Below are 17,485 nucleotides of genomic sequence, written 5' to 3'. Positions count from 1 at the left end.
ATATAAATCCATCAGTCTTGGGGTACTTTGCTATAGCTTCAGAAAACAGTCTAATACAGCAAACAGTGGAACCTTAGATAGGAAGGAATTCTGACACATGATACAATGTGGGAGAACTTAAAGGCTACACTGAATGAAAACTGCCAATTATAAAAGGAAAAATGGTACATTTCTGCCCCAGTTACTAGCAAGGACTTAGACCTCTTTTCACTAAGTGCTGACTCTTCATTCTCCTGCTGAGCCTGAGCTTGGACAGAAGTGCCAAGACTAAGTAGCAGTCATGGATTCAGCAACAAATTCTTAACAAAGGAAGAAGGAGAGGAAAGCTCCAGCCCACTGACACGAATGGTCTGCCACTAGCCAGCAGAGAAAAGGACTGAGGAAAACTTCCCATCTTTACCGCTGTCTCTGATTCCATCCCACACACATTGTCCTGTGAGTCCATCCAGGGGTCTCTCTCCCCTGCCTCACGTGTGCCTTGCCTCATGTGTTCCCTGTGCTTGTAGCACAGAGATCCTCGGAGTCCTATGGCTGGTACTGCTCTGTTCCTCACTGCCTTGGTCACTTTGAATGCATGGCACTTCAGGATACATAAGAAAATTCTAGCTATGTTACAAACTCCATGTAAAAAGTATTTTGTCAACTCCAGATAAAATAGGCATTTTAAATTTCCAGTAAACACATATGTTTAGATTTATCTGTGATCTTGAGGTACACATTATTATCAGCAAGGGGAAATATATATAACTCAAGATAAACATGACTGAAGGAAAAAAGAAAACTCACTCTGGTCATACTTAATTTAAATGTAAGATACATCACCCATTCATTCATTCACTTGTTTATTCATTCACTTCCTTGCTATTAAGTACATATTTATAATCACATATCAGGCCAAACATCTTGCAGCATTCATCAGCAGCAGATAACATCAAATGGAGGATCTGTGCTCCTGTGGGGGTCAAAGTCAGCAAAATGCATCTCAATGTGTATGTCACTTCATACCTATAGGGTTCGTGGACTCCAGTGTCATACACACAGGAGTGAGTGAAGACATAGAGAAAAGAGAAATGAAGCAAGAACACAATGGGAAAAATGGAAAGCAGTAAACAGGAGGTAAAAGAAAGGACCACGAAGATACAAGGTCAATGAGCTCCAGCAAGTGTCAGAGAGACACAGAGGACCAGTGTCCAGAGCACAAGAGGACTGAATGCTCAGGCCTGTAGCCCATGAATTAGTCCTACGTAGGAAATGAGTATTTCATTTAACCTAATCTAATTCACAAATACTTCAGACCAGGGGTACATGGGATTGTGGATGGCTTCTTCAGATTCTGTTTTTTATGACTATAATAGAAGACTCACGGGGGATGGAAAATTCTGTGCAAGAACCTCCACACAACACAACTGGGTCTTCTCTGACTACACAAAGGATTATACTTTGTTCCACACATGGGGCCTGAGAAGGCCACATATAACAGTTTTCTCTGAAGATCTCAAGCCTTATGCTTCCAAAGATTGAATCTGGGGTCACATTGTATTCTGCTAGGGGCAAACAGACCAGTTCTGTCTGCATGAGCTACTATATTCACAGCCATTGGGATGGATCTTCCTGAGCTACAGGCTCTTCTGAATTTCCTTAAGATGAAAAGCATGTAGATGTAAAGTGGACTTGGAGGTACAGATAGAAGCATGTCATAAGTAGACTATTGTAGTAAGATCTGTGAAGAACTCAAACTGCAAGGAGCATACATCAAATAAGAAAGTCAGCCATGCCCAGGAAAAAATTACAGCGCATAAAGGAAGAAACAAAGTGATAAGCCAAGCCATGTACTAAGTACTTTCTAATTCCACCAAAATATTAAAGGATGGAAAGATTAATTTGGGTCAAAATGTAGAGTTTTATAATAAAATACGGTATGTATGTTATAGAAAGCAAGGGAAAGCATTCACTTCGACTAGGGAACAGAACAAACCATCAGTGAGAACAGGCAGGAGACGTGGGGGCAAATAATGAGATAATCAGCCAAGCCAGCACAGCTTGGAGAAAACACGGAATTATTAAGATACAAGAATTATATAGTTGTGTTTGTGGAAGCTTAGTCTTGATATTGAGCAGTAAAACCCTGTTTGAGTTCCTAAGAAGGAAGACAAATAATGAAAGAGAAATGTCAAAGGGAAAACAGCATTCTGGAATCATAGAGCAATTCTACCTATATCAAAGTTAAGCCCAAAGTTACATTACTGAATGCAAGGCAAGAACTTCCCTATTGTTCTTGATTTAAGTCCTTCTGGTGTGCGCAGCACAGAACCAGCCACAGAAACATTTGCTGTGGCACCCTCCATGGTTGAAGAGATAAGACAGGTGTGCAACACACATGTGTGCTAAGTATTAAAAACTGTGTCATGTCCTGTGGAGAACATGAAGATAGATGAGGAAGGAAATTTCTTGCTCCTTAAATTATAGATATATCTAACCTCTGGAATATCAAAAAATATCAAAAGATAATTGATGAGTCAGTATCATCATCTGTTAATCTAAGATACACCAAGGATATCCCTAAGTTAAACATAAGACTCTATTATAATAAAAAACCATGTAAAAATATAGCTGATGTAATCTAAAATCACACTGTGGGTAGGCTAAACAACAACTAAAAAACTAAAAAATACAGACACGTGACCAAGCAACAGAAGCCACATGGAATTATCAAACCAGACTTCAATTCAATGTCCATGTCATTTTTTCGTGATGTTTTCCCATATAAAGCAAGATCTCAATGGCAAATGCTAAATGCTTGAAAATATTTTAAATAAGAAAATTCCCTGAAGTATTACACATAACTCTTTGAGAGGTCTTGAGTAATAATAAGAATAACTGGGCATAAAATCCCCAGCTGACTTCCCAGGCCCTCTAAGGTCGGGCATATATCATAGAGCAGCCAAGTTCATTATCTTTTTCTCTTTTTTTCCCTGATGAAACAGGTTTTCTGTTTGTATCCCAAGCTGGCTTCGAACTCACTTTCCTCCTGCCTTCCCTAATAAATTCCTTCCATAAGGAGTCAGAAGCCTTCCCTGCGTGATAGCATCTCAAATGCCTGAATCCACGACCATGGTTATTTCAAGCGTCTTACCCCCAGGCAACCATGACTCCTCTCACATCTTTCTTCCCACTGTGTCTGTCTTTGCCAGTGATGGTCACCTCACTGAATAATGGCTTCTTTTCTATTTACACAGCAGCAAGACAGAGAAGAAAGACTAAGGAAGGTTGGAAACACATGTTTCAGATTTCCTGAGTGCCTCTGTCCAAGCTTGTACTCCACGGTAACCTCTGTGATGAACAGCAGTTACCACATGCACAGTACTATATGGGAAACAAGTGGAAAAGGGGAAATGGAAAGGTGGTTTGCTTCCAACAATGTGGGTTTGCAGAATGGAATGAAGAAGGCCTAAATGTGAAACATAAAAATATAAAGATTCCTGATGCAAAGCCAGCTTCATGTGTGAATGCTTTATCAGTGCCCAAAGGTGACCCCAGTGAGTTGGGGCAAAGGCTCTCCTGATGTTTGGGGGACTCCAGCAAGTGGGAGAAAATATCACCTGATGTTTGGGGGACCCCAGTGAGTGAGGAAAGGCTCACCTGATGTTTGGGGGACCCCAGTGAGTGGAGGAAAGGCTCACCTGATGTTCAGTAGCTTCAGCGCATTTAGCAGAACTCCCCTTTTCACATCATAATCTATTTTCTGATCAGTTCCAAAGCTTGGGGCTCGATTAATCTGAAATTTACAGAGAAAACAATGAGCTTGCTTGGACGTTAGGAGGTTAATCCATAATCATCAGTTTATGTTCACTGATGATTTCCAGTCATCAGTCTCAGAGCTCTACATGGAAGATGCTCCAGTCATCACTGCCACACCTGTTTTCCTATACCCAATGGCAAAGAACTGCAGTAAAACATCTGCAAGCACCAACTCCTCTCTCTACAGCAGTGGTTTCTTAATTAGTGGGTCACGATCCCTTTGGAGTCAAATGACCCTTTCACATGGGGTCTCCTAAGACCATCAGAAGACACGAATATTTACATTAAGATCATAACAGTAGCAAAATTACAGTTATGAAGTAGCAACAAAATAATGTTATGGTTGGGGTCACCACAACATGAGAACTGTATTAAAGGGTCGCTGCATTAGGAAGGTGAAAAACCACTGCTCTATAGGCTGTGTTGCTGCCGGTGTTACCTGGCCACTCCAACCTATTGGCCCATATCATCTAGCCTTAGAAAAAAGTAACTTACTTCGAGAATTGGGAAAACCCATAATAGAACTATTTCTGACATCATAATAGTTACAAATACGTGCATGCTTAGCATGTAGGAAGGACCAGCTCCCTCTTTTCACTGCCTAAGATCTTCCTGATGAGTTCTGTTGCTTCTGAAAATAGAAATTTTGTTTCTCTGTACCTGGCTTAACAGTGATTCATTAACTTTCATCTCATAAAGCACTGATTCAGACACTTGGAAGACATTCCTAACAAGAGGCACAGGCTGGGCTCAGTTTTCCACCTTGAGAATGGTTTTAATACTTGGAAATTTCTTTACGCTTGCCACTGCCAATCATCGCCTAGATTCTAAGTAGCTAGGCATTCCATACTCAGAGGCACCTCCACCTTATTCCACGTGGTGGCGCCAGAAGGTTTTAACACTGAGCATGAGACCCACAGCGTTATCAGCTGGCAGCAAAATGCAGAGCAAGCTCTCACAATAGGACATTTACCAATCTGAACGTGCAAACTGTTCGCTATTCACAGATAGCAACGCTGTGGAGCTTTTTTTTTTTTTTTTTTTTTTTTTTTAATTAATGATTCTGAGCTGAGTAAGGGAGAAACAATGAAGAGAGATAAAGAATGAAAAAATGTGTTTATTGTGAGCCTTTTAAAAAAAAACATACAGAATCGGACTGCTCAGTCAGTTCTGATTTAGCAATCTGATGAAACGCTCCTATCAACAAACGCTTTTTGTAAAGGTTAATTCACATTTTATATAAAGTTCTTATTCCCAACAATCCTTTTATTTCATCCTCGTGAAACGAGCATGACTTCACTTCCCCACCCATAAGGGAAGTGACCAGGACAGGAGCAGAGGAAAGCACAGCAGCAAGAGGAAACAGCCAGCAAGGTGCAAGCGTTCACTCTCCAGGATCCAGGCCTTCCCAGGACGGAGGCTCCGCTGCGGTACACGGTCAGGTACTCTTCCACCCAAGGACGACAGAAGCAAAGAAAGCACGACTCGGCCACATCTTATTTCTAGAACCAAGGCTGACTGAAATTCTAGCTAGCAGAAAATGAATTTCCCTGGATATATAATACGTGTTATGTGTCCAGAATATATAAATACACTTCTCTTTCTCTCCTTCTCTCCCTCATTCTAATTAGACAAAGTGTGCTTTCCTTCAAAATGTTTTGGATCAAAGTCTTACTTAGCACACATTCAGGTTTGCTTACAGAAACCTGGAGACTATGATGTAACTTCTGGCTTCTAAGTCACTAACCTAAAAGAGGGACATCCCTCTGGAATGAAAGGCAGTGGTTGATCTCAGCTTCTGTGGTAGTATGTTCCTTAAAATATAACTCATTCTGGAAACACAGTTCAAATGAGTCTAGGAGTATCCCTGAGAAGGCAGGTGCTTTCTGTGACCCCAGATGAGGGGTCCTAGAGAAAACATCTGCATAGAAGACATCTGGACAAGGCTTGTAAGGTGCCCTGTGAGTAACACAAATATAAATGTGACTGCACAACACACCAGCATCTTGAGCAGAGGTTGTTTTTATATTCTTTACATTGTTCCATATGTTAGGTGACAATTTATAATAAAAATAATAATAACTAGAGGGGACAGGCAGCAAATCCAAAGACATTCAGTTTTCAGGAATATCAAACGGCCATAAGGGAGGATTTATGTTCATGCAGTGTTGAGTACTGGGTACTGAATAGTGAGCCAACTGGAGCTCCTCCTCCCGTGGAGTGCCTAAAGACACACTAAAGATGGGCTCCTGAGGCAGTGCCCGCCCGGAGAGATACAATGGCCAGAGCTCATGAAGTGGTAGGTAGATGCCACCAGGTTGAGAAAATACTCATAGAACCAGCCAACAGCTCACACTTCAGTTCACTCGATGCTAATGAGAGGAAGCGATATAAAATCATATTGATTCATCTTTGGAAGTGTTCTAGTCCCAGAATTTTCATTCACTTCCTCCCACATACTCCATTCAGGCCTCATTCCAGCCAGCGAGTTGAGGACACCTGTGCCAAGTACACATTTGAAACTCAGTTTTTAAACACTTAAGAACAGTGCTAGCTTTTTATTTTATTTTATTTTTTTAACTTCTTAGAGAATCCCTTACCTCCAGAAGCCACGGCTTTAGCTTTCTATCCAACAAGATGTCGAACCCCAGGACTTCGAAGCAGACGCTTTGGCTTCCTGGGGGCTGACCAGGTCTGCACATCCGATACGCATGCAGGACGTGAGGCTCCGCTACGATCAACGTCTTTACCACCAATTCCTATCGAGGTTGTGATGAAAGATATGAAAATGCCTTATTTGGATGGAGTTTCATACGAAAATGGCCTGGGGACAAACGAGCATCCTGGGTGGGTTCGCGCATGCTCTTTGGTTGCTCGACCTGCTCTCTACCTCACTTCCTCGGCTCTGCCCTTTGCCTTTTGCCTACCCGTTGCTCTGGGCACACTCTCTCTGAATTTCTCTAGTAGGTGACACTTCTTCCCACCTGGGGCTCTGTGCTGTCCCATCTCCTGGAGCATCCTCCCTTAGATTCCCATGCCTGGTCACTAATATTCAGAGAGGGCACAACCATGCTTGAAAAGCAGCCATGCTTGAAAATGCATCCTATTACCCATAGCATGCAGCCAGTTGACACTTTTCTCTTGCTGTTTGAATAAGACCCTTGTACTTCCTATTTTTTACACCATCCCAGCATCCATAATAGTGTCTGACACTGGAGATGCTAAAAAACAAATTGTAAACAAGATTTTTTTTAAAGGAGCATAGGCTAGCCCTTTACAGGAGAAAAGAGTGATAAAGAAGAAAATTCTAGGAACGGTACAGCAATTCCCAAACAGCATTATGGGACCTCCACTTAGTCAGACATTGAAGGGGCCAGGAAGAAAGAGCTTGTGGCTGCTGCTTTTATTCATGGTGCTGGTTTGTACTCTGTAAAGGTTTCTCTGAGAAGGGGATACCTCCTGGCTATCACGGCTGGAGATTTGCCTCAGTGGTTAAGAGAACTTCTTGCAGAGGAACCGAGTTCAGTTTCCAGCACCCACAGGGCAGCTCACAACCATCTAACTCCAGTTCTAGGGGATCTGATCTAAAAAACAGTTCTGAACCATGGCTTCAGCGGTCCTTAGCTCTGTTCTCACTACTGCCTCTCGATTTGCCCTGTTACAAGTTGATAGTGGCAGTGGTTCTGATTCTGAGCCTGGAAAAGGCAAAGGCCGGAATAATGGGAAGTCTCAAACTTTGGGAAACAAATCAACCACAAATGAAAAAAAAGAGAGAGAAATGAAGAAAAAAGAAGGAACAGCAGCAGAGTGAAGCAAATGAGCTCAGGAATCTTGCTTTTAAGAAAATTCCCCAGAAATCCTCCCATGCCATTTGCAGTGTTCAACATGAGCTTCCATTGCCAAACCCAGCACAGAAGAAGTCTCCAGGAAGAAGATGGGGCCCCACAACAACAACAACAACAATTCCACGTGGACAATAATAATATCACTAAGCTGACAAACATCATCTACAGATCAGCTTTGAACTACAAGGTGCTCAGAGCAATTTTGAGATGACTAGCTGAGATGATCCAGTCTCAAAGACTACTTGAATAAGGACTTGAGATAAACCCTGAACTTTGGCTTTATACACAGACTGGATAATAATGAAGGATATAGTTACCTTTCCTAGAATTTGACAATTAACCTAAAATTTTTTCTTTCAGGATAAAGATAACTTCGCCCATACCCAGCAGGAAACAATTTTAAGAATACGACGCCCACATTCCCAAAGAGGTGGTGTGGGGCGGGTGGTTTTTTTGGTTCTTTTTAATGGGTTTTGGGTCTGGGATAATTTTCATTGTTTAGGGGGGTTGGTTATACGTTGTTGTCAAGGGTTAGGAAAAAGGCTAAGCAAAGGAGATTAGATTTAAGGTTCTTGTTTAAAAAAAAAAAAAAGAAAAGAAAAAGACAATTACTAGTTTTAAATACTTTACATTATTACCAACTATTAGGACATAAAGAAATGAAAGATAGTAGTTAGACATTACAATAGAAATTACAGTCATATTAGATATATTTTAAAAATTGAGCAGATATATTTTAGACAGGTCATCTTCAAACCCTTCAGAGATCTACCGAATATGGCATTTAAAATGTTTTAATAACTTAGAAATTTTTCTTTTTTGAGACATGTCGGCTCCTGGCAGTACCAATCTACTTCAGAGAAAATATGGGCATTGAAGAAACTGCATATGGAGTTAATTTTCATTGTGGCAAAAGTTAGCCACTGGACAACAAAGTATCCTCGAATCAACAGGAAAAAATGGACAGACAGAACACGAAACAAAGGACTACCAATTCCTGCCAAAACAAGTGTGGTTATGGCTTTATCAAAAGGCATCTTCTGAGGTCAGGACAATATGGCACCATCCCTGAAGTGGCCTTCACAATCTGGAAAAGGTACAGTGTCCTTTTCTTCGAAGACAGCTGAACAGGCAGTGGGCCGATGGCTTCTGGTGTGCAATGGAACAACAACTGAAAGCTCATGCCTCTCAATAGTAGACTGGCATTTAATAGAGGGATGTGGAGAAAAAGGGGATGCTGAGATGAAGCCATATATACACAGCCAAGAAGAATGGACAGCTGAATTCAAAAACCATCAACAATTTCCAGAATTTAAAATCCTGAATCATGACATGACACTAGTGGAATTCAGGTGTTTCTGGTACATGGACTGCTCTCACCTAATGTGAGGTTGAACTGTTGACCTTGTGTACAACCTACGTCACAAATGAGTCTGTCAGATACGCTAAGCCTATAGGCTGAAGATGATGCCCCAACACTGCAGAGAAACCTCAGGTGACTGTCCAGGCAGCTGGCTATTTCTGTCAACTCAAAATTTTTTGGAAGTTGCTTGTGTGCACTTCCTGTTTTTATTTTTGTTAGCTAATATTATTTCCTTCTTGGGTCTCTGAGGGAGTTGAAGATTAGTTAGTTATAGTTGAAGATTAATTAGGATAGAAAGTGAATTAGATACATTTTAGACTTACTAAAATAGGATAGATAAGGGAATTATTTTCTCTGATTTGTCAAATACAAATGGACTAGACATCGTTTAGGTATTTGTTACTTGTATATATTGTATATAGTTATTGTACTTTTGTATATAGTTTTTCTTTTGTTAGTTATAACCTTTTGCCTTTTTTCTTTTTATTAAAATAGAAAAGGGGAAATATGGTGATATTTTATTTGTACTGAAATGTAATTTTAATTTTATGTTAATAAAGTTGCCCTGGGGTCAGAGCTATTAGAGCCATAGCAAGAGCGTGGTGGGTAGAAGAGCTAGGTAGATTTCTGTGTGTTCAGGGATACAGCCAGTATTGGAGACATACGCCTTTAAGACCTGGAGGGCGGTACTTGCAGGCAGTGATGAGGCAGTCATGTGGTTGGGTTTAGAACCAATGAGAAGGCAGAACAGAAAGACTATTTAAACACAGACAAACAGGAAGTAGCTCTCTCTCCGGGAAGCTAGGAGCACTGCAGGAGGTAAGATTTTATCTCTGAGCTCTGACCTCTGGCTTTCTCTTTTACATTGGCTCTGTGTTTCTTATTTGATTGGTTACATTTACACTCTTCTGACCTCCACAGACACCAGGCACACATAGTACACATAGATACACGCAGGCAAAATATTCACACACATAAAATAAAAATAAGTAACTTTTCGAAACTATCAAATTTTTCCATGCAGAAACACACAGTGGAATATGGGAAAGCTAGCTACTTGACTGCCCTTTGCTTACACTGGCTTCCTAACTCCTACTGTCTGAAAACAGGGAACCAGAGATGGATAAGACCTGGACTCCCTAGTCAGACTTATGGGTTTACGCCTGCTTTTATGCTTCTTATCTAGGCAGTGTGCTCATGGTGCATCAACTCTGTGTCTTGTTTTTCCTGAATGTAAACCACCAAGGGACAGGCTGAGAGCCCAGATATGAATTCCAGCACGGAGCTATAATAGAGTAAACCTTCACTAAGTGTTAGCTAATTAACTACTGTTTGCTCTGGGATAATCCTTCTGTATACTGTGTGAATATATGCTGCTATGACTGGTTTAATAATAAAAGCTGACAGGCCAATAGCTGGGCTAGAAGTCAGGCAGGAAAGTCAAACTGAGAATGATGGAAGAAGGGAGGGGTCAGAGGAGTTGCCAGCCAGATGCAGAGGGACCAGGAGATGAACATGCCATACTAATAAAGGTGCTGTCATGTGGTGGAGTGTAAATAAAGAATATGGGTTAACTTAAAAAGTAAGAGCTAACTAGTAATAAGCCTGAGATATTGGCCAAGCATTTATAACTTATATTAAGCCTCTGAGTGATTATTTGGGAGCAGGCAGTCCAGACAGGAAAACTCCACTGCTGTGGGATGTTCTGTATGTCAAATGTGTTCCTCTGATTGGTTAATAAATAAAACACTGATTGGCCAGTAGCCAGACAGGAAGTATAGGTGGGATAAGGAGAGAAGAGAATTCTGGGAAGTAGAAGGCTGAGGCAGAGAGATGTTGCCAACTGCTGCCATGACAAGTGAGATATAAGGTACGGGAAGGCCATGAGCCATGTGGCAACTTATAGACTAATAGAAATGGGTTAATTTAAGATGGAAGAATTAGATAGCAAGAAGCCTGCCACGGCCATACAGTTTGTAAGCAATATAAGTCTCTGTGTGTTTACTTGGTAGTGTCTAAGTGGCTGCGGGACTGGCGGGTAAAAGAGATTTATCCTGACCGTGGGCCAGGCAGGACCAGAAAAACTCTAGCTACACTCCACCTACAACTGTTTTGTTGCTGGTCTGTCATTTTTCAGGAATCAATCTTATGGCTCAGGTCAAATATACTACCACTGGGTGGAAGCAATATTACATGGGAGAGGAAGAGGGAGAGGGTATTAACCTCATTGCTGCCACTCAGAAATAAAGATCAGTTCAAATAACTGCATGCACACAGACCCTTTAATGTTTGTAATAACATATTTGGAGCATTTTTAAAAATATTCTCATTTAACAGGTTATTTGTAATCACTACATGCACTCTATCTAACAAACTGCATATCACATTTGTAGATAAGATCATGGAATGTGTCAGAGATTAAAAGGCTTACATTAGTATTTGGGGCTCACATCTAAAAACTATACCTCAGGATCTAACATAAAAGTTCATCTCCATACCCTCTCTTCATCTTGTTGGAGAACTTTCTCCTAACTCAATTGCATGAGAGAAGTACTATCTAAAACCAGTGTCTGAAGAGGACATTGTGACCACTGCTCTCTGGCTGGTCCTCCACTGTTACATCCCTCGCTAAGGCAGCCCAGTAGGTTATACAAGAATTCTCTCAAAGACCTAAACTCATATAGAAGTTAATGTGTTGGTAAAGAATAAAAAGAAAAAAAACCAGAATGCCAGAATGTGTATGATATTTTCTTAGTCCAACTGTGACAGTGATCTAAGGGCTTGGAGTATTTGAATGAATGAGTGGATGGATGGGTGGATGGATGGGTGGATGGATGGATATACAAACAAATAAAACTCCTTCCCTTAATCTTCAACACTAATTCTATACTTAAATTTCTTCCTATTCTATTTCAAATATCACATCCCTTCTCCCTTCCATTCTTCCTGAACACAGAGAGACACACCCTCTTCTGCATTATGGACAATCAGACCTAGGGTCTACCTCCTTGTTTCTCTTTCACTGTGGTTCACTTGAAGCCATCTTTTCACCTCAGCTACTTATAGGAGCTTCCCAAGTGTCCTCACTGCCTATCCTTAATATTGGCTTTAATTCCAGTCCATGCCTGGTTTTTATGTCTTTCAGATGCATACATTTGATCATAGTAATCATATTACTCTCCTTTGTTAAAAATTGAATGAGGTTGTCAAGTTGGCTCAGCAGGCGAAGATGCTTGCCACCAAACCTGATGACCATAATTTGATCCTCAAATTTATAAAAAAGGGGAAATCTACTCTCATAAGTGTGCTCTGATCACACACATATGCTGTGGCATACATGTTTGTGTTGGTGATATTTAAATTTCATGCTAATGAAAGACATTTACAGTTACAGACTAGAATAATCTTACTGAAATATCATTCCAGAATTTAGAAACATCATGTTGATTGGCCTGTAGGAATTCTGTAAACCACTTGATTGAACGTTTGCTGCCTTTGTCTTCGGTTTCATTGCGTTCGAACCGCTCATTATGTTTGTTCACAGAGTAGTTGGTCAGATGCATGTATAACTGGGTCTGTAAGAAGGAAGAACAAAGTGTTACCACCTAGGAGAGCCACAACGACTTGGTCTCACAGGGAGGAGAGCCTCAAAGATTCAGTAAAACCTACATGTTCTTAAACTTGAAGATAACCAGCATGCATGCTTAAAGCTGACCCTAAAAGCCAGAAGTTGATAAAAGGATTTTGATCTAAGGATGAGCTATCTCCCTGCAAAATGTTAGTCAGTAAGGGCCTAGTGACCCCAAAACCAATACAGGCAATAGCCACTGCTGCTGAGTACTCATCAGAACTAGACATTACTGCTGAATACAATACATGCTCTGTTCACAAGGCACACAGAAAATAAACTAGAGCTGAGCTGAAACCTTCCTCTCTGCTGTCTCACTTCCATAGTGTTGGAGGGTGCCAGGCTGTGAGGTTAGAAAAGTCATTGACAGTCTTGTTGATGACCAAGCAGGCAAGATGTGCTTACTGTTGCAATCGTGACAAGTCAGTAATCAAATAACCAGTCACATCCTGATTGCATTCGAGATCTATTCCACAGCAGGGAATCCCTAGCTGGTACTGTAAACCTGGTCAAAAACCCAAGGCTGGAGAGACAGTAGATCATGATGAGGAAGCTATTGCTGCTGTTTTGCTTAAATAGATATTTAAATATGTGCCTGTTAAAATCCCTTCCAAACAAAAATGTGTGTGATCATGGGTTAGTGCTGCAGCCTGTTTTGATCAGAGAAGGTTCTTCATGCAGTGGGCTTGATACCTACAGAAACTCATAACCAGTCAAAGTGATGAGCATCCATGGCGGTTGAGTGCTCAGCTATATAGAGAACATCTATATTCCTCCCTCCAAATCTTAGTGGACGTAACAGAAAGTGGGGAAAGGAAGAGCTGGAGGAGGGGGTAGAATGTTGTACAATGTTATCTTCTGGAAATGGTGTGGCCATTGCACCCATGAATTCACAAAAGCTGTAATTACTTGCACAAGACATACAGAAGATTAGAACAGTCAATGTCCATTCATAGAGGCCCCACACACCTCACTGAGGGATTAATAGGAAGGAAATGATTGCCGTGGGAGAGACATTGTCTTTAGTGGAGTAGACACCAGTAGGGTGCTGTAAATAAGCCCTTCTCCATGGCCCTGTGAGGAACCCAATGAAACTAAGAAATAAAAAGACATGCAAGTATAAAAGAAGCTGGTTAGAAAAAGAGAAGGTGTCACAGAGCAGGGGAGGACAAGAGAGAGTAATGGGGGAAATATGATCAAAATACATCATGTTTATATATGAAATGATAATGAAGCCCATTATTATATATAATTAATATATGCTAATTAAAACCATAAGATTCTAAACTATACCAACTGATTACTTTGATGCTTGAATATTTTCCAGTGGAAAAAAATGTCACTTTTCCCCTGAGAAGACTGTGAATGTTAGCACTGCAGAATGACTTTACTAATTATTTATGATATTCACAATTAAAGTACCAAATGAATGACAATATAGGCAAAAATTAAATGTGAAACCAGACTTTGCTAAGTAAAAATACTCCAAGTCTGCCTTCAATAGCCCATTCGTTTTCAATGTGTGGCCCCTAACATTGCTCATCCAAATCTATTTGAGCAAGAAATTTTCTAAGAAATATTCTCCATCTTTTAAGAGAACAATTAAAAAATGAAAGCATCAGGAGGCAGGGTACCCAAGACACAGGCCTACTAACACATCTGTCCCTCCACTGCACACTGAGAAGGCACCTGGTCTCCCTGCAGCAGTGCACCTGGTGTCAGCAGGCAGTGAGTGTCTTTGATAATGCTCAACAGGTGACACCTGCGAGACAGATCTGGCTCCATTTGCGGTGTTTGTGTTTTAGACTTTTTGTGTTATTTTCTTGTTTTAGATGGGGGTGTTTGTTTGTAATAGGGTCTCACAGGATAACCTGGAACCCACTGTGCAGCCCACACAGTCTGAAACTCACAATAATCTTGTCTGGGGTTCATAAGGTAGCCACCACACCCAGCTCTTTTGTTTGTTGGTACTATTTTCTTTAAGTAAACTTGAAAAGAATGCAAAATTCAAAACCTCTCTCAGTAAACATCTAATGTTTAAATTAGCATAAACATTAATAAATCTATCTTAAATTCCTATCCTTTTCCTAATCCTACTCAAGATAGTTTTGAATAAAATGTTGCATCATGATTAATGTACTATATATATAATATATGTATATTATATATATATCTATTCTACCCATATGGCCATTATTGTGATTCTTGATAACCAACTATACCTTTCTGGTATCTTATCTTTACTGCAATCCCAGAGGTCAATATATTAATTAAAATTTTTGAAATAAGCAGAAATAACTACTCGTTTATTAATTTGTATGGCTATCACTACTGAAAAAAAATGTCTTTTCACTCATGATGCAACATTTAAGGAGTAACTACAGAAGAAAGGGCAGAAAGGAGCCAAGCAAAGCCCTCAGGTGTTAAATTGTGTAGCTATTCCCAACACTGCGTGTCATCACATAGGCTTAATCAAGGGAACTGGTAAACAGGAAACTTTTCAAGAATAGATTGGTCACTACAGAAGATGGGTATGTTGGCATGTGCCTGTAATTCTAGCATTTAGAAGGTGGAGACAAGAGAATCAGAAGCTCAAGTTCATCCCTGGCTACATAGTGAGTCTAGGCCAGCCAAGGCTAGATTGAGACCTCATCTCAAAAAAACAAAACAAAAAACGAATGCTGTATTTCAACATTTGAAGTTCCCTGTCATAATCTCTATTATAGTCATGAACCAAATTACATGGAATGATGTTCATAAATTCATGAATAACTACAATTAAATTTACAATATAATTTCCTATGGAAATACAGGAGCTATTAAAAATGCACATTATTTTAAAAATTATAAATTGGAGTAAAAAGAACTATGCAACAGCATACCATTCCAAAACCACTAAAGAAACTGTTTTGACTTTTATTTCATCTTTTTAAAAATAATCTTTTACATAATTGTACAATCAGCTAACATAAAATTTCAAGTTTGGGTTTTTTTCCCACACAACCACACAAGGATTCAGTAATGAATTCACAGAAATAAATGATAGATACTAGCATTTAAGAAGAGCTTACCTTTTTCTACATATGTAGGAATCGAAGGCAGCAACTTACATGTTCAAAAGCAGCTACTAAATGAGGCATAGAGATTGTACCTCTCTCCTCCCCAGCTTTCATTATAAATCTCTAGCCCAGTGAACTTACTATGTATACACAACTTAGTATTTTAGAATAGAACCCCAAGCTTTATCCTGTCTAACATCATCAGTAGATTCCATCACTTTACACGAATATGACTCTTACAAATTCCAATTATTTAAATTATAATCTACCAGCTGACATGTCCCAAGTCAAGCCCATAACTCAAATGGTCCTTCCACAAATAACCAAATCCGTGTAGAACAGATCCAGTTGAAGGTCAAGGCCAAATACATTAATTTTCCACAGAACTTTCAGCAGCAGCTCCGGAACTCTCTTGCCGTGGGAGTACAGCTCACTCTCCCAGTGTCCAAGCCAAACACCCCGGGTTTTCCCTGACTCCCACATATCCAGCTCACCCAGCTCATTACCCTGCCATAGCAATGCTATCTGTGTTACTTAAATATATCTCAAATCCATGCTCAGATTTCTAGTCTGGCCCTGATTCCAAACTACCGCTGATCTCACCTGGCTAGACTGAAATGGTGTCTGGTTTCTCACACTTTGTCTCTTTTATCACTCCTGATGTGCTCTATTCCCATCTCATTCCCCACACTGCAGGCCCGAAGGACTTCTTAAAAGCCCAAATGTAATTCTCCTTTTTAGTGAATCATTTGGAGCTGATCCCCAAGTCCTAGAAAGTCCCTTACTGTGTCTGGAAAATCTTGTTTCGGGGACCCTCTCTGCTCATCTCTGAACAGACACATTCTTTCTTCTGGTCTGTACTTTGCCCAAACTCAACTTGTCTGCTTCCTACAGACTTCATATTCTTTTCCCTAATCCTCTCTTTTGTGAGATGCTCCACCCAACCCTGAGCCTGGCTAGTTCATTCCTCAGTCTTCTCTGACCTTAGACTCCATCTGGAAAGACGGCCCACTACGCATTACCATAGTTCCCTCAGATTTACAGACCCACATTCAAACTTGCCATCAGGTATTCTAAATGCTTACTTTATTTTCTACGTCTCCACTAGACTGTGGTTGCTATGAAGTCATACACTGCATTTCTGTAATGTTTATACTAATGTTTCTTCAAAAACAGCACAGTTCTGGGGAATGTAGTACACTTCAAATATTACTTGGGGAAAGTTAAGAACGAATTTTATGACCATAAATAAAACATTTCTTTATTTTAATGTCTTTTCCTAATATTTTTATAGTTCACTTTTCCTTGTCAGGCCTGTGAAAATTTTAGTTTACTAATAGTAGCAACTTTGAAATGATTAATCTTGCTAGAAGCAAGTACAACTGTTGAAGAAGAGGAATTGGGCCTTTGAAAAGATGAGAAACAATAACTAACTGTGACTTTTTGTACTCAGTACATTCACAATGTAAGATTAAAGTTAACTAAATTTTTATGGATGATAAATTACAATTTAACATGTATAAACAATAAATTACAGTGTATTATCTTTATGGTAAATTACAGTTACAACTTTCATGAATACTAACTGCTGTACAAATAAAGTCTTAGTGAAAAAATCCTTATGAAATGGTTCATTTAATAGAACTCTCAATGCATACAGAAACTGTCCGCTTTTTCCTTCATGTGTGGTCAATGCAAATTTAGAACCACCTCCCTTTACCACTACAAAATAACCCTAGCTGATGACAACTTTTGATTTTATCCACACACTTTCTTCCACATTTACATGTTC

General features: G+C 40.0%; 1 protein-coding gene across 2 annotated transcripts in view; it reads right to left on the bottom strand.

Annotated features, from left to right (window-relative positions):
- Positions 1 to 17,485, bottom strand: part of Ttll7 (tubulin tyrosine ligase like 7) — a 141,821-nt gene that overhangs the window by 61,077 nt on the left and 63,259 nt on the right. For both annotated transcript variants that reach the window (XM_028876853.2, XM_028876852.2), the window contains 3 exons: positions 12,417 to 12,581; positions 6,399 to 6,557; positions 3,681 to 3,775 (listed from right to left, as the gene is read on the bottom strand). In XM_028876853.2, coding sequence (XP_028732686.1) covers positions 3,681 to 3,775; positions 6,399 to 6,557; positions 12,417 to 12,581 — 419 coding nt within the window. The remainder of the gene's footprint in view (positions 1 to 3,680; positions 3,776 to 6,398; positions 6,558 to 12,416; positions 12,582 to 17,485) is intronic.

The sequence above is a fragment of the Peromyscus leucopus genome, chromosome 6 (genome assembly GCF_004664715.2).
Source record: "Peromyscus leucopus breed LL Stock chromosome 6, UCI_PerLeu_2.1, whole genome shotgun sequence".
Classification (NCBI taxonomy): domain Eukaryota; kingdom Metazoa; phylum Chordata; class Mammalia; order Rodentia; family Cricetidae; genus Peromyscus; species Peromyscus leucopus.
This window is presented reverse-complemented; position numbering and strand designations above follow the sequence as displayed.